The sequence below is a fragment of the Pogona vitticeps genome, chromosome 5, assembly GCF_051106095.1.
Source record: "Pogona vitticeps strain Pit_001003342236 chromosome 5, PviZW2.1, whole genome shotgun sequence".
In the NCBI taxonomy this organism is placed as follows: Eukaryota; Metazoa; Chordata; class Lepidosauria; order Squamata; family Agamidae; genus Pogona; species Pogona vitticeps.
In genome coordinates this window covers 108,580,440-108,608,181 of record NC_135787.1, presented here as the reverse complement: position 1 = coordinate 108,608,181, position 27,742 = coordinate 108,580,440, and the positions used below count along the sequence as shown (strand labels likewise).

Here is a 27,742-nt window from a genome sequence, read left to right as displayed (position 1 = left end):
ACCAAGTAAGTGAATGTGACAGTATTACACAATAACATCTTTAAAAACCTCTGTGCATCCACACACATGCACACACACAAAATTTCTTGTTAGAACTTGTATGTTGTAGGGATTGTTTGAACATTTGTGTATCTCTCTTTGGGTAAACTTCACAATTGCAATGATTGGCGATTAAATGTGAGAACTGACTCTGCTGAAAGATACTTCAATTAAAGCAAGATGAAGAAATAGAAAAGTGTTATCTGGGGCATCAGCTATGTGGCAACTTTTTCACACATGCAAGTCATCACTTGACATTGCAGGCTGTGCATCATGAACACACACATCTTAGTCACTCTTCTCAAATCAGCAGACTTGCACTATTTCCCTCACTTTGGCCTCTTATGGCCACAATGTTCTCTATATAAAAATATGTGCACATACTACTGAGGACCTAAGGACAGCATATAACAGATTTCTAAGGTGGAAATGTTTCGAGAGCCACCAGAAATTATAAAACTTTTTTTTTACACTAAGTCCTGGACACCCCCTCCCAGTTCGCACCATCACTGGCCCTGCTGTGTTCAGGGGTTGAGAGTTGTACTCTGAAAAAATACATTTTTCAAGCTCTAGTAGGTACTTAATGGGCCATTTACACTCTCTCTCTCTCTCTCTCTCTCTCTGTGTGTGTGTATGTGTGTTGTATGAGTCGTAAAGTTGGAACCAAATTATAGTGACTCTAACAGGGTTTTCAAGGTAGGTAAGATATTTAAGGAGTGGTTTTAAAGAGTCCTCCCCCCACTCCCATGAGTTTTCTATGGGATTTGACACCAGGTCTCTTGAGACCTAGTCTATCACTCTATTTACTAGACCAGAGGTCCCCAACCCCCGGTCCATGGCCTGAGCCTGACTAGGCTGCAGAGAGAGACCTCCCTCACCCCTGCACACACTCCCCTCACAGCCTGTTTGCACCTGCGTGTGAGCATGCACCCACACAAGCATTGCGCCACCCTTTGTGCATGTGCATAAGCACCTGCCCACATCAGCGCTGAGCCGCCCTTCATGCATGCGCAAAAGCACGCGCATGCATCTTCATGCATGTGCATGAGCGCAGGGAGGTGCCCTGCCTTCCCCAGCCGGTCTGTGGGGCTAAAAAGGTTGGGTATCACTGCACTAGAACATACAGTACTGGGTATTTACTTGTATGAAGGGCCATGTACCTTATTTTCAATGCATTCTTCACATGTTCTTACCTACCAGAGTACCCTTAAAAATAAAAATATATCCAGGAAAGACATTGCACACTTCTGAATACTGTATACTATTGTTTAATTCCTTTATTTAAAATATTTATACTTTGCCTTTCTCCTCAAGAGGACCCAATGTAGTTTGGTTGCTGGAGCAGAAAGTACAACACTGGCTGGTAAAATTGGCAGTATTCATACCCATACACAGAATTACTGTATACACATGTAAGGAATGAAGCAAGCATTCATACATATGTACATCCATATACATAGCAGGAAAGGAACGCAAGTGGAGCCCTGACTCTCCATCTCTGCAAAGAGGCAGCAGGAATTAGTGGGCTAGGGATCAACTGAGCCTCAAGTGGAAGGTTCACCCCTCCTGGATGAGCCTCTCCTGTTCTCATCTGTTGTCATGTGACTTAAGGAGTGACCACACAAAGGTTTGTCCTGGGTTGATGCAAATAACTCTATACTGCACCCTTGCATTTCAGTTACTGCTGCTGTTCATGCAGAAATGTTTAATTATCTCAGGAAAGGGGTGTTTCGAGTGTCCACATTTCACAGAGCACCCTTTCTCTGCCATGATCACCATCCATGATTACCTTACTCACCCCTTTCACCTTCCCCTCCCCTTTCATTTGCATTCAGCTTCAAACTAGAAGAAAAATATTTTTTAAAATACAGTGTGCAAGTTGCATTGCAGTTGTAGTCCTTACCAGTGTGAGCAGAAGGCAGGCACAAAGAGCAGACTGCCACACCAAGCCCCACTCATTAATGATGTCATCTGGACATGCCCAGCAACTGCCCCAGACCACTGATGCAGGCAATCATGCAAGCCAGAAGTGTGACAAAATAATGTGAGTGGAAACACTACAAAAACACCAGCCAATGAAACAAACACCATGGCAATGGAACAAAAAATACTGCACACTCATGCCAAAAGAGTGGATCTACTCACAATTAGTGTCTACGTTGTGTAATCAATGGAATAAATATTGAAAGGAACAGTGAGAAACATGGCACAAACAGTGGGACAAATGCTTGGTCAATTCGCTCCTATAAGTTCATTATACTTTCTCCTGTTTTCAGTGGCCATCGAAACAAAAAAGCATTGCTTTTCTCTCATTTTTTTATGAGTCCAGCACAAGGTTCCGAGACTGGACACCTTGCTCATTGGCCTGTTTGTCAAGACACATGCTTTTTGCAGGTTGTTGTCTTTTTCTTAATGATAAATTCGTAGAAACTGATGAATAGTAGAAATAAAATACCTGTTGCATTTATTAACACACTGGAAGGTGTACTTCAGAACTGTTGCACAATAAGGCCTTCTGCTCTTGGCCAGAATGAGAGTACTTTGCGAAGTCAAGAGTGCTCCACCACCATTTCATAATTGGCTATGTACAGAGTGTTCTGAGATCTTTGCTGTACAGGTCTTTTGAAAAGCTGAAGACATAATGATTGTCCTCTGTTTCATGGTTTGTAACCCCTTTAAATGGGTGTAATACAAGTGCCTTTTTTTGGCAAGACCAACAACAAATTATAATCATAAAGTAATAGCTGGTGCCATCTCCTCCCCCACCTTGTTGCCCATTGTTGGTAGAGGGGCGATCCAAAAAGAAAGAAAAAGTTCCACTGGATTAGATGTGAAAGGATTATATCTGGGGGAGACAATCCTATTTGCAACTTCTTGGGACTGGCAATTATCCCAGTGCATTATATATTTTAAAGTGAGGTTTAAAAGTCACTGCAAAGCAGTCAGCTCTCCAGGCAAATCTGAAAGCAAGGTCATTGTATAAGAACATTGCCTTGCAAAAGAATGTCTTTCATGCCTGACAGTTGAACATGTTTGCAAATAACAAACAGTCCAAACGAAGGAGAGAATTTAAAGGTTATTGAAATAATTAGTTTATACTACGTAAAATGTTGCAGTGTCTTGATGTGACTAGCTGGTGGTGTTTACAGATCCAGTAACTTACTTTCTCTCTGTTTTACAATTCCAGTTATTTGTTGTCTTAATGATGATGATGATAATAATAATAATAATAATGAAAACAACAACAACAATAATTTCAGAACTGCAGAGCTGGAATGGACTTATGGATCATCAAGTAGCAAGTGTGAGTCAAAATAATAGTGCTTACCATCATGGTTTCAGCTTGCCAGATTCTGATTTACAGGAATTGTATTTCACGGCAGTTGTAAAAGCAATAGAAATTTCTATTATAAATTTCCTGACTGTATATCAATCCTCTGTAGGTTATTACACAGACAAGGGTCAGGTTTTTTATAGAAATATCTGAAAGAAATATAAATATAGGGAGCATTTGTGTTTACAATTTTTCCATAGCTGTAAGACTTTAGGATGTTTTCAATAATTTTAAAGCAATTTTGTGCATATGGAACATAGAAGCAATGCAGATAAATAAAGCTTGTAGAATTTGAGGAGGTGATACTGCCTGGAATTATTGCATTGGACTTATACCTTGATACACAGATTTTGATATGACTGGAAATGATTATTTGATTTCATTCTGGAATTAACCCTGAAAGGGATAAAAGACAACTGCGACAAATACAGGTGTCTGATTTTTCCCCTAGAGGTCTATAAGTATTTGTAGCACTCTTGGAGAAATGTTCAGGCATCAGACTCTCTGACTTTACACTTTTATTGGCAGGGGCATCGCTCTAGCCCAGCTTCAAAAAGTAGAAGCCCTACAGCTTGGGTACAGACTGTGGTCAGGCTGGAGCACATTTCCCTGTGTTATTGCCAGGAAATAGATTGCACTGGACCACTCCACAAGCAATCCAAATTGCAATCAATTTCCCAGTGTAATGCCATCTTCAGTGGGATTTGACTCTGGTCATGATGGTTCTTACCTCTTCTACAATTATTATTTTACTGCTAGGATGGGCTTAGTTCTATCTTGTACGGTCTTCCTTATACATGCACCGTAAATTTACCCATGTGGCTTACTTTCCAAAAGTGCTGCAAATTTCTAAATCAAGAGGGCACAATCAGGATCCTTTAACCAGCAGTCAAAATATGTAACTTCAAAAAGGGATTACAACTCCCAGAGTCCCCCAGCTGCCACGATGGCTATGTTGGCTGAGGAATTCTAAGGGTTGCTCTCCAAAATACAACTTTTGTGAGTTTTTCATGGGGCTCTGGGCAGTTCCCGCAAATACTGGGGTTGTCAGTCCGGCAGCATCTCCTTCCCTGAGAGTTCAGGGTCAAAGCCAAAGGATTTAAGAGGGGCTCTTGTGAGGACACAGGGGCCAGGCAGGCAAAGGTTGGGATGGGATAGCAGCTTCCGGACTAGTTAATAGTACGAAAAGCAAGCAAGCAAGCAAGCACACATGGGGGACTTCACTCCTTGCTTGTTTTCAATAACACAATAGGCCCACATGTATGCTCCCTCTCTCACCAGTCCCATCTTCTCATTCCTAAGTTTTTAAGTGTGCCAGTGCTACACAAGTGCAACATGCATATAGAAACATTTACACTCAACCCGTGACCCTTGGTATTCGATGGGAATAGGTGGAGATGGGTGCCTTGGTATTACTTCACATACAAAAACCAGTTTCCCCTTCCTGTAGTGTTGTTCCCCTGAGATCTGTTATTGTGCCCGGAGACCCAGAGGAACACAGTAGTCTCCTGGAACTTCAGCTGCCACTTCCACGCCTGTCAACCCTAATGCCATTGGATGTCCTGACCCTATCCTATTGGGATCCCTCTCCCATTTCCTTCACCAAGGAAAGGCAATCTATATAAGGGCCTTTGGAGGCATGGGTTGAGGGAAGGCTCTCCCTATTCTCTCTAAATGAGAATGTGTGATGTGTGGATGTGTATATGTACCACTGCACATCAAAAGCCCTTGGAGCTAAAACTGTAGTGCGCCTTTTGTTCACTTGCACTGAGGCATAATGAATCTGTGCTATATAAATATGAACTCCTGCTGAAGAGCACAGGAGGCGCCTTGCTCTCTCTGTAAGTATTTAAAACAAGCCGGGCAGTCTGTAGCTGCTAGGTAGCCTATTTACCAGAATCAGTTTCTGGTAATGTCAGAAACAGAGCACTGATCCGCTGCACAATATGGTCTAGCTTATTTTCATCTCTGTTGGATTTTTTCTCCCCATTCATTTCTGTTATCATCTAGTACGGGTCCTTTTCTCCATGTTCAGTACACTACCCAGCTATGCCATGCCCATTTCTGTAGCTTGAAATCTAACTAGAAGGATGCTAAAGTGTCAGGGGTGGTAGGAGGAGGAGGACATCATGTCATCCCACACTGATGAAAGCTCTTGTGAACACCCGAGCATAGAGACTGCGTCAGGAGGGAAACATGCAGAGAAAAGAGGTAGGCGTTAAGAAGCTGGAGCATAGCGGAATGATGGATACCAGAATGTAAAGAATGGCTGTTACATGAGAAAAAGAGAACAAATTGAGTATGTAAGGAAAAATTCATAGCTTCCCAAAGAACAGAGACAAGATCCAGGAAGTTATGAAAATTCTATGAAAAAACATGGAGTGACAATGTGTAAAGGATTCTACCAAATCCTAGACAAAGGAACAACACTGAAGAAGGATTAGAGTACAAGAGTTACATGTACAATCTGTTGGATGATTAAGAATGGAAACCAGAGGCTGACAATGAGCAAAAAGAAGGTCATATTCTTAGCTCCTGGATCAGCATTTTCTTTTTGCAATAAGTGAAAGGACCAGAGGTTGGACATGTAACTTTTCCCCCCTAAGAACAACTCAGAACCTTCAAACATGGGATTCTGGGAATTACTGAGATCCCAAGCTCTGGTCAGGATGGTTCTTACCTCTTGGCTTGCCTTCCTTGAGTCCAGCCCCATATTATCGTTTGTCATCCTAGGCATTGCATAACATCAGTGTATGCAGTGAAATGTATTTCTTCCATTGGTGCCAGTCCAGTCACAAGCTTTTTATAACTATTAGTTTTTGCCTTATGCTGAAAGTGTGCTAATAGCCACCAAGATGCTCAAGAAACAGATCTAGATGGATAATAACAGATAAATAATGAACAACAACACAGGGATTAATAGTCCATGAAAGAAGGTTGGCCAGTCTGGTTTGGCCCTCAGGTTTCTACCGGAGGACAATGGCCAAGAAGACACAAAATCCAGCTTCATGCACTGAATTGTCTGAATGTTACATTATTGCTAACTCCCTGTGTTACAGTGGGAGTAGGCAATTGTTGCTTCCATATGATTTTTGGACCACAACTCCCATAATCCCTCATCATTATTTTTACTGCCCAGGGGTGATACAAGTTGTTGGCCAAATAAATCGGGGGGGGGGTCCCAGTTGCATTGGGGGAGATGTCTAAAAGTTTGATGGCTACAGATATGTGTTGGCAGAAATCCTGTTGTGCAGTTAGGCAAACAGCATAATATTTAGATATGAATTGCCACAAATAAATAAAGCTCAATTGAAAAAGAAGTTATTTTGATGCTAGTGGGTAAGAGGGCATAACCAGAAGTGAGACAAGATTGCTTACAGTTCTAATTAGTTGGAAATTTAGTACAAAGAACAGAGAGAAATTGTGACTGCATTTTGTTAGTTTAAAAAGGATGAAGCATTTCCAGGTAGAAATCAAAACAGCAATATTCCATGAAGAAAACGATAACATTCACAAAAATCAAAATAGTCATTAAATATAGAATTTTCCCATGCAAAGCAGGCTATGACTCCACTCTCACTAAAGCTGTTTATATAGATATAATCCCAAACAAACTAAACTAGCTCTTTAAATGAAATCTCTGCCATGCAAAATCAAGACCAATTTGTTGTCTAGCATCACCAAAACTTGCCCTCGCCCACAGTTTTAGAATCAGACTTAAAGGTTCCCAGCTATATGGCAACAAAGCTGACAAACAGGAATATTATTAAAACAGAAACTATTGTATCTACCTACGTAATCCAATGCAGGAATGTGAAGACCTTGTTCCCATAGATTCAGATAAGGTAGGTCCAGAATAACCTCTTCCGAGATTCCAGATGAGGGATCCCCAAAAGGCTCAATGGGAACATTGGTTGGGGGAAAGATGAGTTAGAGAGAGGGAAAATCTATCTCCCTTGGAAAGAGAAAGAGATCAGGAACCAAGGTTTGGAGAAAAGGCTGAGGGAATAAAGCCTTCTTCTCTTAGGATGTGGTGGCTTTTTGTTCCATTGACACCTCTAAAATTTCTTACTTTCTGATTGGGTCCCTTACTTTCTTCCACAGTTGTTAGTCAGAAGATAGTTCCTCATTGGTGAATAACATGGTGGGCCAAAACCTGTGGAGACAGCTTCCTCTTATTTTCTGGGGGTGATATGATCCTAGACACTATATTTCTCTATAATGAACATCCTTGGCTCATGGGGTTACAACTTTCAAGGTGTTGATATATTATATATCCATTTCCATACTGACCCATTGTTTTGGGCTCAAGATCTTTGTCAGAAGATGAAACTTTTCACAGCATCCCATTTTCCAAGCAAGTACAGTTTTTTTTTACCTTATATGAGAGCCAGACTTCCATCAGAACCAACTTCATGTCCCCTTTCCTGGTTCATTCCTTCTCTGAGCTCCCTGTCTCTGTCATCTAGGTGTCTAGAGAATAGGGCCTGAGTAACGTTCACAGACCTTATATGATGCATGTAGAGTGGTGAAACTCAATAGGTAACAGTCTACAGAGTATCCTTAACTTACAACAATTCACTCCCTAAACTTATGCTGCTTGCATAACTGTGCAACAGGATTTCAGTGGCAAATGCTCAGATTTTAAGCAAATCTTACAAATGCTTGAAAATTTAACAGATGCACCAGGAATGTTGTCAGTGACCTAGCCATCGTTATTAGTACCTGTGTGTGTACAGGCATAAACATGGTGACAGATATTTTTGGAATTCTTAAGGAATTTTATAAAATTGGGGGGTATTTACATATAAAATGTGCAAGAGACAATCCAGTGGATTTATAGCTTTCTGTTTTAACAGAAAATCATCTTTTGTCTGTTAAGTAATATGCCTATCACATCTCTCCACAAATAAAAAATGTTCAGTGGGTACTTGAGAACCCCTCACAGATATATTATCAAATACTGATTAAACAATGCAGTGGTCCATTTCATTTGACAGATTTGTGTAGTTCCTGGAACCTTCCACTGGTTTGATTTCACTTCCGGACAGACTGTACCTTTTTTGCCCCTCGCTCATCTGGCGAATGGATCTGTGAGACATGAAAGGCTTTTCCCCATCAGACTTCAAAAGACGTCACTTGAGTGAACAATGTTCTTTCTGTGTAAGGGAAAATATGCTTGAGGAGTTGAAGATGCTAACTAGTACAAGAGGTTTCTCTCAGATGGTACTGTGGAATGGTACAGAGGTCAGGTACAACTCAAGGAGCTTTAGTTCAAAAGGCTAACTCAACTTTCAAGAGCTGCTTAAATCAAAGGTGCTTCTTTGATGTGCTTAGGCAGTTGCCATATGTGACTTCATCAGATATTGCTGAAACAACGACACAATTCTGAGCACATTATGTAAAATATAAAGAAGATCAATGTCTTGATAATGATAAGGAGCTAGAGGGAAAATTGTACCAACCAAAATAATATTCCATTGTTTAGCAGAAAAGAAATGATGTGGATTTAGAAGCATTTTTGAATTTTCCATGTTTGCACGAATGGAGCAAGCATCTAGATGTAGAAACAATCTATAGTAATTTCTCCTGATTCAACAAACATTCTAATGAGTTCTTAACTTTAGATACAGTATTTTTGAGTAAACACAATTGCGTATATTTTGTATGTGTATGTCTATTTTCTCTGAAATGTACAGTTTCCAAACCCTTTTATATGAATTTACAACAGCCTATTATCATTAATGCTGATCTGTTGCTCTGTAGCTTATTCAGCTCAGTACCTGACTGTGGAGCCAGAGGTCAGGAGTTCAGAGTGTGTACCAGGAGGAGACCCAGCCTGTATAGCTTTGGGCAAGCTGCACAGTCCCAGGACACCGCCAGAAGAAGGGAACAGTAAATCACTTCTGAGATAACCCTGGAAAGGGTCACCACATGTCAGTTGCAGCAAGTTGCAAAAAAAAAAGTGAACACTAATAAGATTCTAGCCAATTATTTAGGAATAACTAATAATGTGAGAAAAGCCTCATTGGATCAGATAAATAGCCTATTTGCTCAAGTTTTCTATTATGAAAAGCAGCAGCCACAAGTCTTTGGGAAAATCCACATGCAGGATCTGAAGAAAGTCTAGCATCAGACATTTATACATGCACAATGTCATATCACTAGGGCTAATAACTTTTGATAGATCTCCCTTCTTTACATTTCTCCAATTTCATTTTATAACTCTCTAAAGCTAATGGGCATCATCAAGTTTTGGGGTAGTAAAATACATTTCTTGGTTGTCCTTGTCCTATTGCCATTCAATTTCTCCTGGTGACATGTCACCCACCCACCCCCCATCCATGGTTTGGGAATTTTGGTAAAAATAGTTCTGCATAGGACAGCCAGAGCAGACTTTATTTTTGGAGGCATAGTGTTTTTCTAATTTGTGCAAACTGAACTCACAAGTCTTCCAGAAGCAGCTATCGACAGGATGATATTCGAGCTAGTAGACTGTTTTTATGACAGCTCTTTGTATAAGAAAGTTCTGTGGAATACAAGTAAGAAACATACAAGATTCTTTTACATAATCTCTCTTAAGAATATGGAGGAGTAGAGGTATGTAGCATGAGAAGTCAACTAGGAGTGCTTCCAAATAGAGGGCTCCTCGTGCAAATGATCAAAAAAAATTTTTTCCCAATCTGAGCAGATTTTTTTAAATGCAAGTGAAAAATACCGATTCGTGGAAAAACATAGGGATATCACAAATGGATCACAAGTGGATGACAAGTTCGTCTGGCAAAATGCCATGAATGGGATATAGTAATTGCATAATGAAGGCATTCTAAGGTGGTAGGCCTCTTCTGCACTTACTTAGGAGTAAGGGCCATTAATGAGGCTTACTTCCCAATAAATATTCATAAGATCACAGCAACTAGGTTTGTTTTGTTAAGAACTGGTAGGACTCAAGAATAAGGGCCCCTCCAGTGCTAAATATAACATTAAAAACATACTAGCGGAATGGGGAAATGAGGGCTCTCTAGATGTTGGACTATAGATTCTATCCGAATTTATCCATCATTTCATATCTCTTTAAGAAGGAGGAAGAAAAAGAGAAAACTCCAACAACTTCTGGAAGGTCATGGGTTTCCCACTCCAGTAGGGTAGATGCTCAGTGCAAATGTTAGAGATGACTCCAGTTTGTCTGCACTTTGGTGGTGGTGAGGCAATTTCCCACATGTCACCCTGGAGGACAGCCACATGAAAAAGAAGATGGCTTCTGTACATTAATAACTGGCTGGAAAAGGGAATTTCAGTGGCTCTACCTTTCAAAACAAGCAAAAATTCTGGCGTACAGCTATCAAGGATATATTGGCAAGGTACACTTTGAACAAGAAAGGTGATAGACGCCAGAGAGAAGTGTGAAAAGGAAGGAAGTGACATCAGCAACCTAAAATAGCAATCTAAGATCAGCAGGGGTCAAAGCAGACTCTTTCTTTCACTCTAGGAAACCTGAGGAAGTTGTTTCTCCTTTCGCCATGCAAAGGCATGGTTCTTATTGGGTGCAAGCTAAGTGACACCCAGTCACTTTCAACCAACATGTGGCCCTGTGTATCATATGATCAGCTTGATAGCAACATTAACTCAACTGATTTCAAATGTACAATGTCACACACATATGTAAATATGTCCTAAAATCTCTCTCTTCTATATGCACTTGTTTGAAATACTTGTAAATCCTAGCTATATCTATTAAGGACTAATTCTTATAAAGTTCTGTATAAAATTATAACCCTGCAGTTTGGTAAAGCATGTTTAAGACTTCAGCCTTAATTTGCTCTGAAGCCGTAGTCAATACAGTTTGGATTTAGCTTGAACTTTATGCTAGCATAATTGGGGTGTGTGAATAAGAAAACTGAACAGCACAGGCCAATCACGTTATGGGCTATCAAGTTGAAACCATCTACAGTGGGGTCTTGACTTGAGAACTTAATCCGTATTGGAAGGCGGTTCTCAAGTCAAAAAGTCTGTAAGTCAAGTCTCCATTGACCTACAGTACATTGAAAACCGATTAATCCCGTAACAGGCCGTTTTTGTTCCATTTTGGTTTTTTTTCTCATCTGTAAGTCAAATCTCAGTCTGCAAGTCAAAACTAAATTTTGCGGCCAGAGAAGTCTGTAACTCAAAAAGTCTGTAAGTCAAGCCGTCTGTAAATCAAGGGTCCACTGTAGTAGGAACCCTAATACAGCCTTCAAGGTAAGTGAGATTTTTAAGTGGTTTTACCAGTAGCATCTCCACCTTAGTGAGTTTCCATGGCACAGCACAAATTCAAACCCAGGTCTCATGAGTCTTAGTCTATCCACTACGTGTCCTGGCAAGGACAATCTTAAATTTAAAAAAGTGTGATTACAGCCCCCTCTGAAGTAGAGTGGCCAGATTAAAGAGAGAGAGAACAGCGTTTCTACATCTTTAATAGTTGTGGAGGAAATTTCAGCAGTTGAACATGCATGACCATGTACACCTGCTGAAATTTCCTCTAATATGCTATTAGCAAAGGTGCAGCAGCAGCCTTGATGAAATCTGATCACTGTATTTCCAATTTACAAACTCCAGCAGTGCTTGGTCAAAAATTTCTGAATACTCATTGGCAACGTGTGAAGTTGATGTCCTTTCCCTGGTTTTTTTTTCTCTGTAGTTCAAAGGTTTACTGCCCCTGATCATGGAGGGCCCGTTCAATTCGCATGGTGGGACACTGTGGATCAAATACTGAATGCCGAGATATCCTCCCTTCGTAAGAAAACAGAATGAGTTTTCTCATTCCATAGTCAAGTTTTACTATTTCGCCTGGCAGCGCTCGTTAAAACAAAAAAACGTTGAAACGATAACTGCGCTCAAGTTAAATGCGTTCATGTTTGTCCGGCTCTGTATTCCTCGGTGAATAATTTCAGTCTAAGCAACAGTAACGACGACGATTACTTTAAAACACACAGATCTCCCCTCTCCTTCACCCCGTGGAAATCAAAACACAGATTTGCAGCAAGGTGCGGGTATTCTCTGGTTTGCGATTGGACAAAGCAGGCCAATGAGCGCCCAAGAAGGAGGCAGGGCTTTATAGGCGGCGGCGAAGGTGGGGGGAGGTTTGCGACAGTGCCTGAGTGCGAGAGAGAGATTAACCACTGAGAAGGCAAGAAGTTGCTGTAGTTGTTTCTTAATTTTGCTTTTTTGGCTTCATCCCCCGGCGCTTCGGAAAGGTAAGGGCCGGCGATGGAACGCTGATCCTTCCAGAATTCTATTTTGGAACGTTGCTTACAATTGCTTTGGAGGCACGTGTTTCTCCGCTAGTTTGGTTTTCGAAAGGAAGTACGAGTGGTGTGTAGGATTTTTTTGGGGGGGGCACCTGTACCGAAGAGAGGGTTGGGGCGGACGGATCCGGACTTTTGCTGCTAAGATCTGGTCTGGTTGATTTAGTCTCCCAAAGTGTTGTAAACCTCTCCTTCCTTCCTTTTCTCCCCCTTTTCTTCTGAAGACACACATTTTAAAGGGGAAGAAATATTTTGTTTGTTCCTGGCTTGTGGCGGGGTGGTGGTGGTGGGGGTGCACTGCCCGGTTTGTATGGAGATCATCCTAGGAGGTGTCGTTCTCTGGGCAGCGAAGGGTTATCTCTCAACTGGCTGCTCCCGCGACTGCTTCCTGGGGGCAGGAGGGGAGGGGGGGGGAACCTGCACCAACCTTGCTTCCTGATTTAAATTGGAAGGGGGGACGGAAGTTTAGAGCGCTTTGATTTAAAAATCAGGCCGTTTGATTGAGGGATCGCTCCTGCCGAGTTCTGAGGAAATGAGCTTAAAACCGGAGGGCGGCAAAGGAGAAGAGAATAAAACGAGTGCGGACAGTCGCGGGGTGAGGACACAGGATACCATCTGCTGTTCCCTCACTTGTGTGATACAGGCCACCCCCACCTCTTTCCTCCTAAATTTAGTCTTAGCAGGGACAAGAACAGAAGTGGCTCTACCGGTCGGGTTTTATTTTATTTTTTTTTTAAACAAAAGCATTGATTTGCTTCTTGAATCAAGGACTTCGCTTCTCCGTCCTCGCTTTGCGCCCATCGCATATAAGTACAGTACTGTCTGCTGGGCCTTCTTCCCATCCGGGCTGCCGCCGGTGCACACCTGCTCCCCTTCGATTGCCTGGTGAACGCCCTCGGACTGGTTTCCAAAGAAAGGAGCATCGGAGCGGGCTCCAGGTGTGAAAGAGAGGGAATCCCACTTCCCTCTCTTTTCCCCTTTGCAGGGGTGGCTGTGCAATTTCCACTTGGAAGGGTGGCTCTTGCTCGCTCAGTGGAGCTGTGCATGCAGCAAACTGTGGTAGAAGGAGCTGAAGGAATGCCAAGGGAGTAGAACAGAGTGTACCACCCCAGCCTGCCAACGGGGAGGTGCACTTTTGAATCCTGCAACTCAGACAGAGTTGGCATGCCAAGGAGAAAGATTCTGATCAAGCCCTTGGTCAAAGGTGCTGCGTTTCTCTTTGCAGGAAGATTTTAAGTAAGCAAGTGCTTGAAACCAGGATCCCCCTACCTGCAGTCTAGAGGGAGAGAGCCTCCTTCAGTGGCCTCTTTTTGCTGCTTGTCTAGAGCAGGCCAAAAGGGTTTTGAGCATAGTGGGGAAACCTGTGGCCATCATCCATTTTGGGACTCTAATCCCCATCAACCTGTACATGGACCGTGTGGCTGGATTGGATGGGATCTGGAGGTTTCCCGTGTCTCTTTTAGAAAAAAGCAGAAGGGAGGGAGTACAGCAGATGAAACTGTGTAATTAACGGCTTTTATTAGTGCTAATAGATAGCATACTTAAAGCTTTAATAAATTAGCCATGCCAGTGGAAAAATACCACAATGTTTCTAGTAAACCTTCTTTTCTCCTCTTCTTTTATCAGCTGCTGATCATGAGGGAGAAAGCTAAGGCGCGGAAAGGAGGCTTGGATCCTTCGCTTTGAACCACAAGCTGTCTTGTGCATCTGACGCCACAGGAGACATGGATGTTGCCTAAATAAACTCTACCCTTGATCTGATGCTATGCCTGCCCTGTGCCATTGGCTTGAGGCCTGTTAGGAACAAGGGATGGCTCTGTGTTGAGGATTTCTGCTTATGTGGGAGTGAGTAAGTTTAATAAATAAACAGGCAAGCCCAAACTTGAACTTGAGAGTAGAGTTGGGGAAGTAATGGATGACTTCACCACCCGGACATACGGGACCAGAGGACTGGACAACAGGCCCCTCTTTGGAGAGACCTCGCCAAGGGTAAAAGAAGTCTATCGCACTTTGCTTGTCTGTTGTGTCTTTTGCTCTCAAGAATCTGGGCCTGCTGGCAAGGCCAGCTGAAGACAATTTGCTGCTTTATATAGCTGCTTGGATGTACAGCTAATGCTAGTTGCAAGTCAGCTTGATCATGGGTGTATGCAATCCATAGTTTGCACCCAGCATTCCCTCCAATGTTGTATGAATTCTTGGATATAATCCTTTCATTATGTGCCAGTTCACGGTCACTTCTAAAGAAGTACTGTATCTTCTGAGATTTCCATCCCCCCCTTCTTTTATCAATTAACCTCCCTATTACCTACCAGTGGATGTGGTGGAGAGGTTGATTTACAGAAGGAAAAATCACTAGTTGTACGTTCCTCCTTATGGCTCTTCAGATTTTCATTGGAGTTCCATGCTAGTGGCTGGTGGTATCTGCTGCATCCTTTACGTCAGAGAGGCTGTGATTGTGTAATGTACAAGAACCTTGTAGCACTTCATGTGTTTAGCATGTAGCGTTCAAAACTCTTACTCTCTTGTGGGTTTTTCTGATAAAGGCTACCTTGTGATAGCGCCGTTTGGCAAAGCATTTGCTGTGACCGACATACCTTGGAATTTCCTTGTCAGATGGGATTATTTCAAGGTCCTATCTCTTGAAGAGCTTGGGGTTTTGTGACTTTGTGCTCTTGCTAATCGAGCTATGGAACTAGAAACTTGGGAAAGCACAACGTATCATGTGTCTCCATGATACTTGCCGTGCAGGGTTTTTTTGGAATGTGCTCATCTTGAGTTGCATGGTATTTCTTACACAATCTTATCAAAATCAATTGGTCTGTTATAAGAGGGAGCCATACAGAGCAATAAAAAAAATAACATTTTCGGTAGTTGTGTTTATTCTTGTTCAGTGAGCCCTGGATAAGTTGCTTCTTTGCAACAGCTTTATCTTAGTTCTGCTGTGTTTCCAGTGTCTCATGGTGTCATGATTTAGCCATGCAGAAATGCCTGGTTGATATCTTGCTTGTGTCATGTGGACAGTAGATTGCATATTGCTGTCAGTAACCAGTAATGATCCTGGTCATACCTAGGGTCTTGCCAGGTAAATGTATTATGATCCCTCTCCACACTTGAGCCCATGATGCCCGTGGAAAGATGTACTTTTGTTGAGTACATCTTAAATGTTAGCAATTGGAAGTGTGTCTTATGATGCTGTAGTGCGTTGTTTCAGAGATGTACCTAGATGATACTACATGTGCCTCGGGATGTATCATGAGGTGTGTTCCAGCATGTGCTGGGGTTATATAGAGCAGAGGTGGGCAGTAGGGGCCCTCCAGATATTTGCCCACAGGTCCCATAATACCAAGACATTTCAGGTAATACTGAGGTTTTATGGGAGCTGCAGTTGAAAAGCATCTCTAGGGACTCACAGTGGTGGTCTGAGTTCATTGAAAATAGGACAGTGTTCAGTGGCAATTAGTTTTCTTTGTGTATACCATAACTATGACTGTTTGCTGCTTTATAAAGCTTTTATACTGTATTTTGCCTTTTTTCTAGATCAGTTTTAAATTACAATGGACCTTTCTGCCTCCTTTCTTTTCTAGCTCCTGCTTTCATTTTTTTAAAAAAGTGAGATACGTATTTTGAAACATCCATCTTCTTAAACATTTGTGATGTGGACTCTATGGCCCTCCAGACAGATGTTTATATCTGATTTCCCAGAAACCCTGGCCAGCCTGGGCAACGGTGAGGCACACTGGATGTAGTTATCCTAAATCTGGAGGGTCAAAGGATCCCTATCTTGTTAGAGAGAGCATTGGAATGAGATAAATATTTTGTTATGTTTTTAAAAAAGAGACATAGACTTTTATTGTTTATATCTTAAACACTAATATGAGAAATGATGACATAAAAGGGATTTCCTTTAAAAAGGAAGCACAAAGTGAAAAGAAAAGTTTGGGAGGAATAATGCGCATGGTTGCACTTTATCTTAAAGTTTAAGAGATATATACTATTGTTCCAAAAGTTTATAAGCAAAAGCAATCTCTCAACAAAACCTGTGAACTCAATGTTTTTTGAGAAATTAATTGATCTTGTTAATTTAGCTGTTATTTGTGTTTTTAAGAATACCATTCTGAGGTTTGTGGTATATAGCTCATTGGTTTAGGTATCCAGCTTTGGAGCCAGAGGTTGGATGTTCGATTCCCCACAGTGCCTCCCTGGCAGGGGCTGGACTCAGTGATCCATAGGGTCTCTCCCAGCTCTGTAGTTCTAAGATGATGATGAATTCTTGATAAAGAGCTATATTATTAACCTGCCTCATAGTCCTATTTGAGCAATTCCTCCTAATCCAGAATGTAGAATTTGCTTTTCCCTTTTAACATTTATTTTATAGTGTGAAAAGCGATCATAATAACTTGGCTATTTTTTTGCTTCTGTAACCTTTTGGGGTGATCTCCAGAAATGCTCAAGTGTGCCATGAAACGACAACAAGAAATGAAATACAGTGGTGCCTCGCTTAGCGATGTTAATTGGTTAAAAAAACAAAACATCGCTATGGGGAAACATGGCTAAGCGAAAGACCATTTCCCATAGGAATGCATTGAAAACTGGATAATCCGTTCTAATGGGAACGGATTACCGTCCTTAAGCGAAAATCGCCATAGGAAACATCGCTAAGCAAAACGCGATTCCCCCATTGGAATGCATTGAATAAGTTTCAATGCATTTCAATGGTTTTGACAGGTCCGTTTTCACTATTTTTAAAGTGTCTTAAAATGTTCAAAAACTGTTTAAAATGCTTGGAATCATTAGTGCACCTTGTAAAACCTTTGCAAACTTAATTTGGCTTTGTTCTGAGTCTTCGTTAATTTTTGGTGAATCCCCCCCCCCCTTGGAATGCATTGAACCCATAGATGTTGTTGGGCTGCAATTCACTATTGGCTATGCTGGCTGGAACTATGGGTCTTGTAGTCTGTCATCTGTGAGCACATGGTTGGAAACGGCTGACAAAATATATAAAGATCATCCCACTTTGGGTTATGTGGAACCTGAGTTTTTTCTTGAATGAGTATCTTACCACCCTGTTTGAAAATGTTTACTCAGCTTTGTCCAGAATCTGTTCAATCTCTGCTTCTCTCCTCCCTTTCCGTGCTTGCTTTTGCATCATCCTGTGATTTATACTCCCTTCCTTTCATCTGTTGCTTCATTTGCATGGTGATGCTCAAACATAGATGACATTTGGACTGAGTAGAACTTTGTCATAGTTGCAAATGACGCCCTGTTGTTGAATCTTGGAGATGAAAAGAGCTTATAAAAGGAGTTGTTTGCTTGTGTGAGCTTGATCTGGTACTCTGAGGCCAGGGCTGGTTTATGTTTTGTAGCTACTCTGTTGAAGCTACTTTAAATTTTATCTTGAAAAGAAGCCCAGAAAAGTTAATGTTTTGCTAAATAAATAAGTGATCAGCTTGTTGGGAGCTGGCAGAAGACGGGTGAAATTTTCTTTCTTCTATGCTGGATACAAAGGAGGGACTATGGTGCTCCATTCCTTCTTTAGCAGCCTGTTCTCCCACCAGTATAGAATTAGCAATGTACCAGTTGGCTGCAGATTTCTGGGAGCTGTTCTCCAAAGAGAAATCACTTTGCAGGCTTGGCTTAGTGCTCTTGCCAGTATCTCCCAGGCTAAGGCTTAAACACTAGGAAATTGCTTGATGGAGCAATGGATGTGTGCAGTGGCTGAGATGTGAAAGTGCAGCTGCCCACTAGGTTTATTGAACAATGGTCACTTCTTTGCCTGGGACTGCAACAGGGCAAGCCAACTGAAAGAGAGAGAGAGGTGTACACACCTCTGTCTGTCTGTCTGTCTGTCTGTCTGTATGTATGTATGTATGTATGTATGTATGTATGTATGTATGTATGTATGTGGTGGAGTGATGTATGTGTATATATTGGTGGTGGGGTGATGTAGAGCAAAGCAAAGGGTGGTTTTAAAAATGGAGATGTTCAACATGCAGGACTGCAGTGGCAAAATCTGTTTCCAGCTGACTTCCCCCAGTCCCACATGGGCTGACACTGTGGCATGCAGAACAAAATTATTGTATGGATGGATATACAACAGTCCTGCTGTTGTTTTGTCAGCATCTGCTGTGAGTCTCCCAGTGAAGAGGGAAGCTGTAGCTAAATGTCAGGTGAGAATTTCCCATAGCACATCTGGATTATGGCACAACAGGAGGACTCTCCTACTATGCTAATTTGGATGTATACAGGTGTGACAAGCTATTTATGTTAGCCTTAAAACAAAGACGGACTCCTCATATAAGATAGGAGACCATATTGCATTTCCTCAGCAAGCCAGTGCCCTTTCTCCTACATTTCTAGTAGACTGCCTGCTTGGAAAAGTTGCTTCTGAAACTACAGCTCCCCAGCTGGCATGGTCAGTGGCACTTGGGAGGCTATACCGTTGTTGCAAAATAACTTTTCCAAGCTCTCCTTTCAATTCTTAAGAAGTGTGGAATAATCTGTTAACTTGTACAGTGGTGCCTCGCTTAACGAGGATAATCCGTTCCAGCGAAATTGCTGTAGAGCGAAATCCTCGTTAAGCGAAATAAAAAATCCCATTGAAACTCATTGAAAACCCGTTCAATGCATTCCAATGGGCTGAAAAACTCACCGTCCAGTGAAGATCTTCCATAGGGGCGGCCATTTTCTGTGCCTGTATAGTGAGGAATCACAGCGGGGAGCCATTTTACACAGCGGGCGGCTATTTTGAAGCCGCTGATCAGTTGTTTTAAAAACGTAATGTGAAGAATCAGTTCCCGAAGCAGGGAACCGATTGTCGCAAAACAGGTTTTGCCTATGAAAACATCGTTTTGCGATTGCTAAGCGAGGCACCAGTGTACAGTATGTACTGTAATTTCCATAATTTCCCTTATGTATAACAAGTTAACTTCGGTATCACATTTGCACGCTTGTCTTTTTTTTTCTTTCATTCAGAGGCTGCTCCTAGGTGAATACAGAGCACTTTTAGAGCAGTTGTTCAGTCGTTCTTTAAAAAAAGTCACGTCTGTTGTTGGGTTTGCAGTGCACAGAAACCTCATTTCAGTAAACTAGCCAATGTTTTGCCACTCCCTCTCAGATTCCTTTTTGCCCCTTTTTGATTTCCCCCAACACCATTGGGGGAAATGGCCGCGCATTCAGGTGCTGCAGCTCAGTGCTCTTCGACTTGGCGTTCTTTATGGATGTTTTTGTGTGTATTATCTTGTGTTGTGTATACCTCCGGCGGAGTGAATATACTCTACAGCAATTGTGAACTTATGAGGATTGGACTGCAATGTAAACAAGAGATAACAGCTAAGTTTATTTGGAAACATGGCATACCGTCAGAGATTGCAAGGTCCCCCGGCTCTCTGTGGACTGTAATTCCAGCAAGAGTGAGAGTGAGAAGGAAAAGAAAACGAAAGGAGAGGAAGAAGAAAAGGGGCTGCAGGGCTGGTGTTTTGTATAGGCTGCAAAAACAAACGAAGCGGCTACCACTCCCAAGTCTCTTTCTGACTAATGCCAGATCAGTGGCAAACAAGATGGATGACTTAAGGTTACAGGTCTCCTCAAGTAAGTTTGTGAAAAACTGTTGCGTGTTGTTGATCACTGAAACCTGGCTGAACCCCACTATTCCAAACACTGTTATTGATATGGAAGGTTTTTTATTACATCGTTTGGACAGGGACAGGAATGTGGGGAAGTGCAGAGGAGGAGGATTGTGCGTGTTTGTTAGAGAGAGCTGGTGCACAAACTCAGAGATTATAACACGTCATTGCTCTTTGGAGCTGGAATATCTGTCTGTTAAATGCAGACCTTTCTATCTTCCACGGGAATTCAGCGTTGTTATTATTCTTGTTGTTTATATTCCACCGGATGCAAACGCGGATTTGGCGCTGGGTCATCTGGGTGATGAAATTGGCAACTTGCAAAGTAAATTTCCGGATGCTGTATACATTATTGCAGGAGACTTCAACCATGTAGACCTACATGCAGTCCTCCCTAAATTCCATCAACATGTAAGGTGTGCTACTAGGGGGTTGAACACCTTAGATAAGGTCTACACGAATATTGCAAATGGATACAGGACATTACAATTGCCACATTTGGGCCAGTCTGACCATATGTCCCTGTTACTAGCTCCGGAGTACATTCCTCTGAGAAAACAGTCAGGGCCAGTAGTCAAGATAGTGAAAAGCTGGCCGGAGGGAGCAATGGAGCAGTTAAAGGACTGTTTTGAACAGACGAATTGGGAAGTTTTTGACCATCCTGACTTGGAAGAACATACAGCTGCAGTGTTAGGGTATATGGCACACTGTATTGACACGGTCACAGTGGATAAACGTATCCGGGTTTATCCCAATCAAAAACCTTGGATGACCGGGAAGGTTAGACGCCTGTTGTATGCTAGAAATAAGGCTTTTAAGTCTGGGGATGATCTAGACTACAGTGCAGCAAGAACGAACTTGAGGAGAGGCATTAAGCAAGCTAAGGCCGAATACAAGAGGAGAATTGAAGACTGTTTTCTCAGCAATAACATGAGGCAAGTTTGGCAGGGGGTTCAACAACTAACAAATTACAAAGCAAAAAAGGTTTCCTCGGGCGGAGGCGTGGAGGTGGCTGAGGAGTTGAACAACTTTTTTGCTCGATTCGAGATCGATCAAACTGAAACTGTTCGTTTGCCATCATTTACTCAGCAGAGTCCCCCCTTCATTGTGAATGAGCAGGATGTGAGACAGACTATGAAGGTGGTTAACTCCAGAAAAGCAGCTGGACCCGACTTAATTCCTGGTCGGGTGGTAAAAGGCTGTGCTGATCAGCTAGCCGGGATATGGACTGTAATTTTTAATCGATCCCTGACATCATGTGCAGTTCCTGTCTGTCTCAAGGCTTCCATCATTGTTCCACTGCCTAAAAAGTTGCCTACAAACAGTCCGAGTGACTATAGGCCGGTGGCACTAACTTCAATCTTAATGAAGTGCTTTGAGCAGTTAGTTCGGAAATATATTATCTCCTGCCTTCCTGATTCCTTTGATGGGCTTCAGTTTGCTTATAAAGAAAATAGATCAACTGAGGATGCGATTAATACTGTGCTTTATATGGCTTTATCCCACTTGGAAACACAAGGGAATTATGTAAGAATGCTGTTTGCGGACTTTAGCTCTGCTTTTAATACCATTATACCCCGCAGATTAATAGTCAAACTGAAAGATCTAGATTTTCCAGATTCTATCTGTCTGTGGATTTTGGATTTTTTAACAAATCGTCCACAAAGGGTTAAATTGAATGATTACATCTCGACTGACAAGATTCTCAGCACTGGCACTCCACAAGGTTGTGTCCTCAGTCCACTACTGTTCTCCATTTATTCATCGGATTGCACCAATAACCATCCCAGTAATAGAATTATCAAATTTGCAGACGACACTACACTGGTAGGACTTATTTCTGGGGATGATGAGTCTGCGTATCGGGATGAGGTATTACAGCTATCCCGCTGGTGCAAAAAAAACAATCTTCTATTTAACATCCAAAAAACCAAGGAATTTATAGTGGACTATAGGAAAAAAAGAGCAGACATTCAGCCACTGTATATAGATGGAGTTTGTGTGGAACAGGTGGTTGAATGTAAGTTTCTTGGGACCATCATAACAAATGACCTGACTTGGAGTGCAAACACCGCTGCGTTAATCAGGAAGGCGCAACAACGGTTGTATTTCCTAAGGACACTTAGAAAGCAACAATTGACTGAGAGTTTGTTAATCACCTTCTATCGGAGTTCGATTGAGAGCATATTATCCTACTGTCTCTGTGTATGGTTTACGAGCTGCACAGTGGCAGAGAAAAAGGCAATTCAAGGGGTGATCAAGACGGCCCAAAACATCATTGGCTGTTCACTCCCCTCTTTGGAAGAATTGTATAAGAACAGATGTAAGAGGAAGGTATCTAATATACTGAAAGACTCCTCTCATCCGGGACATCAGCTCTTTGAACTATTGCCATCGAGAAGGAGATTCAGGGTATTGAAAGCAAGGACAAGCAGATTCAAGAACAGCTTTTACCCAAGTGCAGTATTGAGTTTAAATGCGGGGTCATAAGTTTTTGGTGGAATTTTAATTGCTGGGAGAAACGGGGTATCTATATTTGTATGGTGAGTGTTGTGTATATTTTTAACTTTTTTTGTAGTGGTGTTGTCCAGTTTTACCTTGGGGAAGAGCACCTCATTTCGTTGCACCCACTTGTGAGTGCAATGACAAATAAATTTCTTATCTTATCTTATCTTATCTTATCTTAGAGAGGAGGGCAGAAGCAGCCTCTATACATTCAGTTTCATAATTCTCTTTTGAAGTGGTTGCAGTTCCCTTGGTGGTGTCAAATCTAAGATGTGGCTGCCACGCTGCACTGCAGGACTTGGGCTTAAATTGTGGTACCATAACTCCTGTCCTTTTCTTCTCTTACTGTTTTAGTAACTGGCAAGAATTGACACTAGGAGGTTGCTCTTCAGTCCCTGTGAATCCTAAAACTGTGTCAAAATCAGCCCTGCTCTTCTCTTCTTCTGATAGTAGCTGAGATCACAGTCTGGATGAGACCTCTTGACATTTTTTTCTGCTTGATTATCTACTTCTGCATTTAATTATTAAAATATTTACACTTCAGTGAAATGCAAGGGTATGTGTGGTCATGATTTCTAGCTGATTAAAATCAGAAGCTCCAGAAAATAGAGATTTTCTTCTTTGCACTTCCCGTAGTTTGGGCTAGTTTCATATTGGTAGATCAGTGCTCAATGTCTGCTGTTTCAAGGGAAGACTTCGATGTGTGAACAGGATCTAGCTTCACAGGGACAACTTTTCCAAACATCCCCCACACAGTGATATTTCACTGGCCTTAGTCCACACATTTGGCTGCAAGGAATCAGCTGGAGCCAAGAAAGCTGAGATTCAGATATGTGTGTAACACTTCGTGTCTTGTAGTCATTTGCATTTCTTTGGAATAGGAACGATGCTTTAACTTCTGTGTAAACGCTTGGGCCTTGGTACTGCTGAGACTGAGTGTGTGTAGATCTAGGTAGTTGCTTCCACTGGGAGAGATTCTAACGCTTGTTCAATTGAATTGTTAATTCAGTTGAAATGAATTGGGCCGTAAGGCTGCACTCTTACACCTGCTTGGTAGCAGAGCAGTCAGTAATGAGAATATTGGTCCATGTCACATGTGCTCTGCACTGCATCATGGATTTCCTCCTTCATTGAACCCATTGTGACTTTCTCCTGACTTGGTTTGTGCTGCTCAGTGCTAAAATTTGGCTGGGTCATGCCTTTGATGAAAAGAACGACTTGTTCTCACATAGATAATCACAGGTGAAAAATTAAACAAGGGTGACTTCCATGAAGAAGCACTGCGCAGTGAGCGAAGAGCTGTGTTACTGGCTCTTTGCCACTACCTTGCTTTGTGTGCTCAGATTACCCCTGCAGTCAAGTTCTGAGGATGGACATCTGGAGAAGGAGTTGCCACGAGGAGTTGTATTGCTGATTCACCCCTCCTCAAATTTGTGGTCATGTTTTGCTTTGGTGAACAGCAGCTCATGTGACCAGTAAGTGGGACTTCCATATTAGGATTCTCAAATGTGTGTAGTGCCCACCCTTTCCTTATCAATTTCCATGTCTTTTAACGTCAGAAGTATAATACCCATCAGTGGAAACTTACATAAGAAGAGCCCTTCTGGATCAGGCCAAGGGCCCATCTAGTCCAGCTTCCTGTATCTTACAGTGGCTGCACCATATGCCTCTGGGGAGCACACGAGACAACTAGATACCTGCCTCCTGATACCCACCCCCCTGCATCTGGCATTTGGAGGTACCTTCCTTTTAAGCCTGGAGATTATACATCCCCATCATGGCTTGTAACCTACGATGGACTTTTCCTCCAGAAATCTGTCCACGCCCCTTTTAAAGGCATCTAGGCCTGTGGTATCATCACCACATCCTGTGGCAAGGAATTCCACAGACTAACAACACACTAGGTAAAGAAATATTTTCTTTTTCCTGTTCTCACTCTCCCAACACTCAGTTTGAGTGGATGTCACCTGGTTCTAGTATTGCGTGAGAGGGAAAAGAGCTTCCCTCTATCTACTTTATTTACCTCCTGCATCATTTTATACGCCTCAGTCATGTGTCCCCTCCCTCAGGCACCTTTTCTCTAAAGAGTCCCAAAAGCTGTAGCCTTTCCTCATAAGGGAGGTACCCCGGCCCAGTCATCATTTTAATTGTTCTCTTCTGTACCTTTTCCAGTTCCACTAGGTCTTTTTTGAGGTGCAGCGACTGGAACTATGTGCAATACTCCAGGTGTGGCCTTACCAGTGTTTTGTACAGTGGCATTATAATATTGGCTGTTTTATTTTGAATCCTCCTTTTAATGATACTTAGCATGGAATTGGCCTTCTTTACTGCTGACACACACTGGGTTGGCACTTTCATTGAGCTGTCCGCCAGCACACCAAAATCTCTTTCCTGATCCATCACGGACAGCTCAGAACCCATTACCTGATAAAGTTTTAATTTTTTGCCCCAATGTGTTTTGCCGCCCATTCTCCTAGTTTGGAGAGATCCTTCTGATCTTCACCACCCGGAAAGGTTTTGTGTCATCTGCAAACTTGGCCACCTCCCTGTCTCCAGGTCATTTATGAACAAGCTGAAAAGGACCAGTCTCAGGACAGATCCCTGGGGCACACAGCTCTTCACCTCTTTCCATTGTGAAAATTGCCCATTGACACCTACTCTGTTTCCTGGTTCTCAACCAGTTCTCAATCTCTGAGAGGACCTGACCACTTATCCCCTGACTGTGGAGTTTTCTCAGCAGCCTTTGGTGAAGGACCGTGTGAGATGCCTTCCGAAAATCTAGATAGACAACATCCACTGATTTGCCCGCTTCCACATGTCTGTTGACTAGAGATGGGGGTATTCATATTTGAATACGAATACCCCTGCACAGCTGGAGTTAATGAGGGTCTGGCCCTGAGGGCCCGACCATCCACTCATGCATTTGCCGCTGCTGCCAGCCATGCTTTTCCTTCCAGTCACTGCGGAGCGTCCAGTCAGCTAGCCACTTGTCAGCCTTGCAGGGAGGCTTGTCTTCCCTCCTTCTGCCAGGAGTGGCTAGTTGACCGGGTGCTCCGGAGTGATTGGAAAGAAGAGCGAGGCTGGCGGTGGACGGTGACCCTGGTTAACTCCATCTCTACTGTTGACCTTTTCAAAGAATTCTAAAAGGTTTATGAGGTAAGACTTACCCTTACAGAAGCCATGCTGGTTTTCCCTCAGTAAGGCTTGTTCTTCTATGTATTTTAACATTTTATTTTGGATGAGGCTTTCCGCCATCTTCCCTGGAACGGCCATTAGGCTAACTGGCCTGTAGTTTTCCTGGTCCCCCCTCCTTTCCTTTTTTTAAAGTGTGGCATGTGCTGTCCTCCAGTCTTTTTGCATTGTGGCTGTTTTAAGGGACACGTTGTGTATTTTAGTTAAGAGATCAGTAACTTCATTCCTCAGTTCCTTAATAACCCTTGCGTGGATGCCTTCTGGTCCCAGTGACTTATTGATCTTCAGTTTACCAATTACAGTGGTGCCTCGCTTAACGACGATAATCCGTTCCAGGAAAATCGCCGTTAAGCAAAAACATTGTAAAGCGAAATAAAAAAACCCATTGAAACCCATTCAGTGTGTTCCAGTGGGGTAAAAACTCACTGTCCAGCGAAGATCCTCCATACGACAGCAATTTTTGCCTCCTGTATAGCGAGGAATCCGTCCCTAAACACAGCAGGGAGCCATTTTAATTACCCGGTGACCATTTTGAAAACACTGATCAGCTGTTAGAAAAACATTGTTTTGCGAAGAATCTGTTCCCGAAGCAGGGAACCGATCATCGCAAAGCGAAATTCCCCCATTTAGACCATCGTTTTGTGATCGCAATTAGATCATCGTAAAGCGAGGCAGCACTGTAGGCCTAAAACATCCTCTCTTTTAACCTGTATTTGATTTAATTCATTGTTCAGGAGGGGCCATTCAGGCAGCGGAATCTGCCCAAGGTCTTCGGTCGTGAAGACAGGTGTGAAGAACTCAATGAATTTCTCTGCAACCTCCAAGTCCCCCTTTACCTCCCTCATCATCCAGAGGGCCAGCTGCTTCTCTGGCAGGTTTCCTGTTTCTAACATGTGGTTAAAACAAGTGGTTAAACTGCTGCACTGTAGTCAAAACTGTGCTCACAACCTGGAGTTCAAACCCAGGTAGCCGGCTCAAGGTTGACTCAGCCTTCTATCCTTCCTAGGTCAGTAAAATGAGTACCCAGCTTGCTTGGGGGGGGGGCAATGTGTAGCCTGCATAATTAACTTGTAAACCACCCAGAGAGTGCTTGAAGCATTATGGGGCAGTATATAAGCAGCACACTTTGCTTGCTTTGCTTAACATATTTAAAGAATCTTTTATTATTCCTCTTTATATTGCAGGCCATACGTTTCTCAGAGGCCTTCTTTACCTTCCATATCATCATCTTACATTTCTTTTGCCAGAGTTTGTGTTCCTTTTTATTTTTTTCATTTGGGAAGGATTTCCATTTACGGAAGGACCCGTCCTTGCCCTTCAAAGCCTCTCTAACTCCGCTCGTTAGCCATGTTGGCACTCTCTTGGATTTAGTAGAGCCCTTCTTTCCTTGCAGTGTACACTATACACTATTGCCGTTGAAGGCCAAACTAGAGAAGATGCTACATGAGTTGCTGGGAATCACATTAGGTTTTGAAAGTACTGTTAACAGGTGAAGAAAAGGACAAGACGCCTGTTCTTTAAAAAGTTGTCTGGAAGAAGGATTTCAGCAGTTGAAGCCTGAGTGAATTGGTACATGTGCTGTAATGCTATCTTCAAAACAGTTATCAGTGGTACAGGAAAGTGGTTCATATTTTATAGGGGGCTGAAGCAGGTGGAAGGATAATTAACCTATCTCTCTCTACTTATGATATGGACAAAAATTGTCCCCGGAAGATAATAGCCTCCAGAAGCAGCATTATACTTACATTCGGGGTGGGGGGAACTTA

General features: G+C 42.4%; 1 protein-coding gene across 4 annotated transcripts in view; it reads left to right on the top strand.

Annotated features, from left to right (window-relative positions):
• Positions 1–12,466: 12,466 nt before the first annotated feature.
• The window catches only part of TMEM243 (transmembrane protein 243), a 36,107-nt gene continuing 20,831 nt past the window's right edge, over positions 12,467–27,742 (top strand). Inside the window, exons 1-2 of one of the 4 annotated variants that reach the window (XM_020797752.3) lie at positions 12,467–12,606; positions 14,284–14,646. In XM_020797752.3, coding sequence (XP_020653411.1) covers positions 14,569–14,646 — 78 coding nt within the window. In that variant the 5' untranslated portion in view covers positions 12,467–12,606; positions 14,284–14,568. Of the gene's footprint in view, positions 12,607–13,047; positions 13,253–14,283; positions 14,647–27,742 lie in introns of those variants that run through there. The other 3 variants (XM_020797754.3, XM_078394244.1, XM_073000798.2) reach the window with 3 other exon arrangements.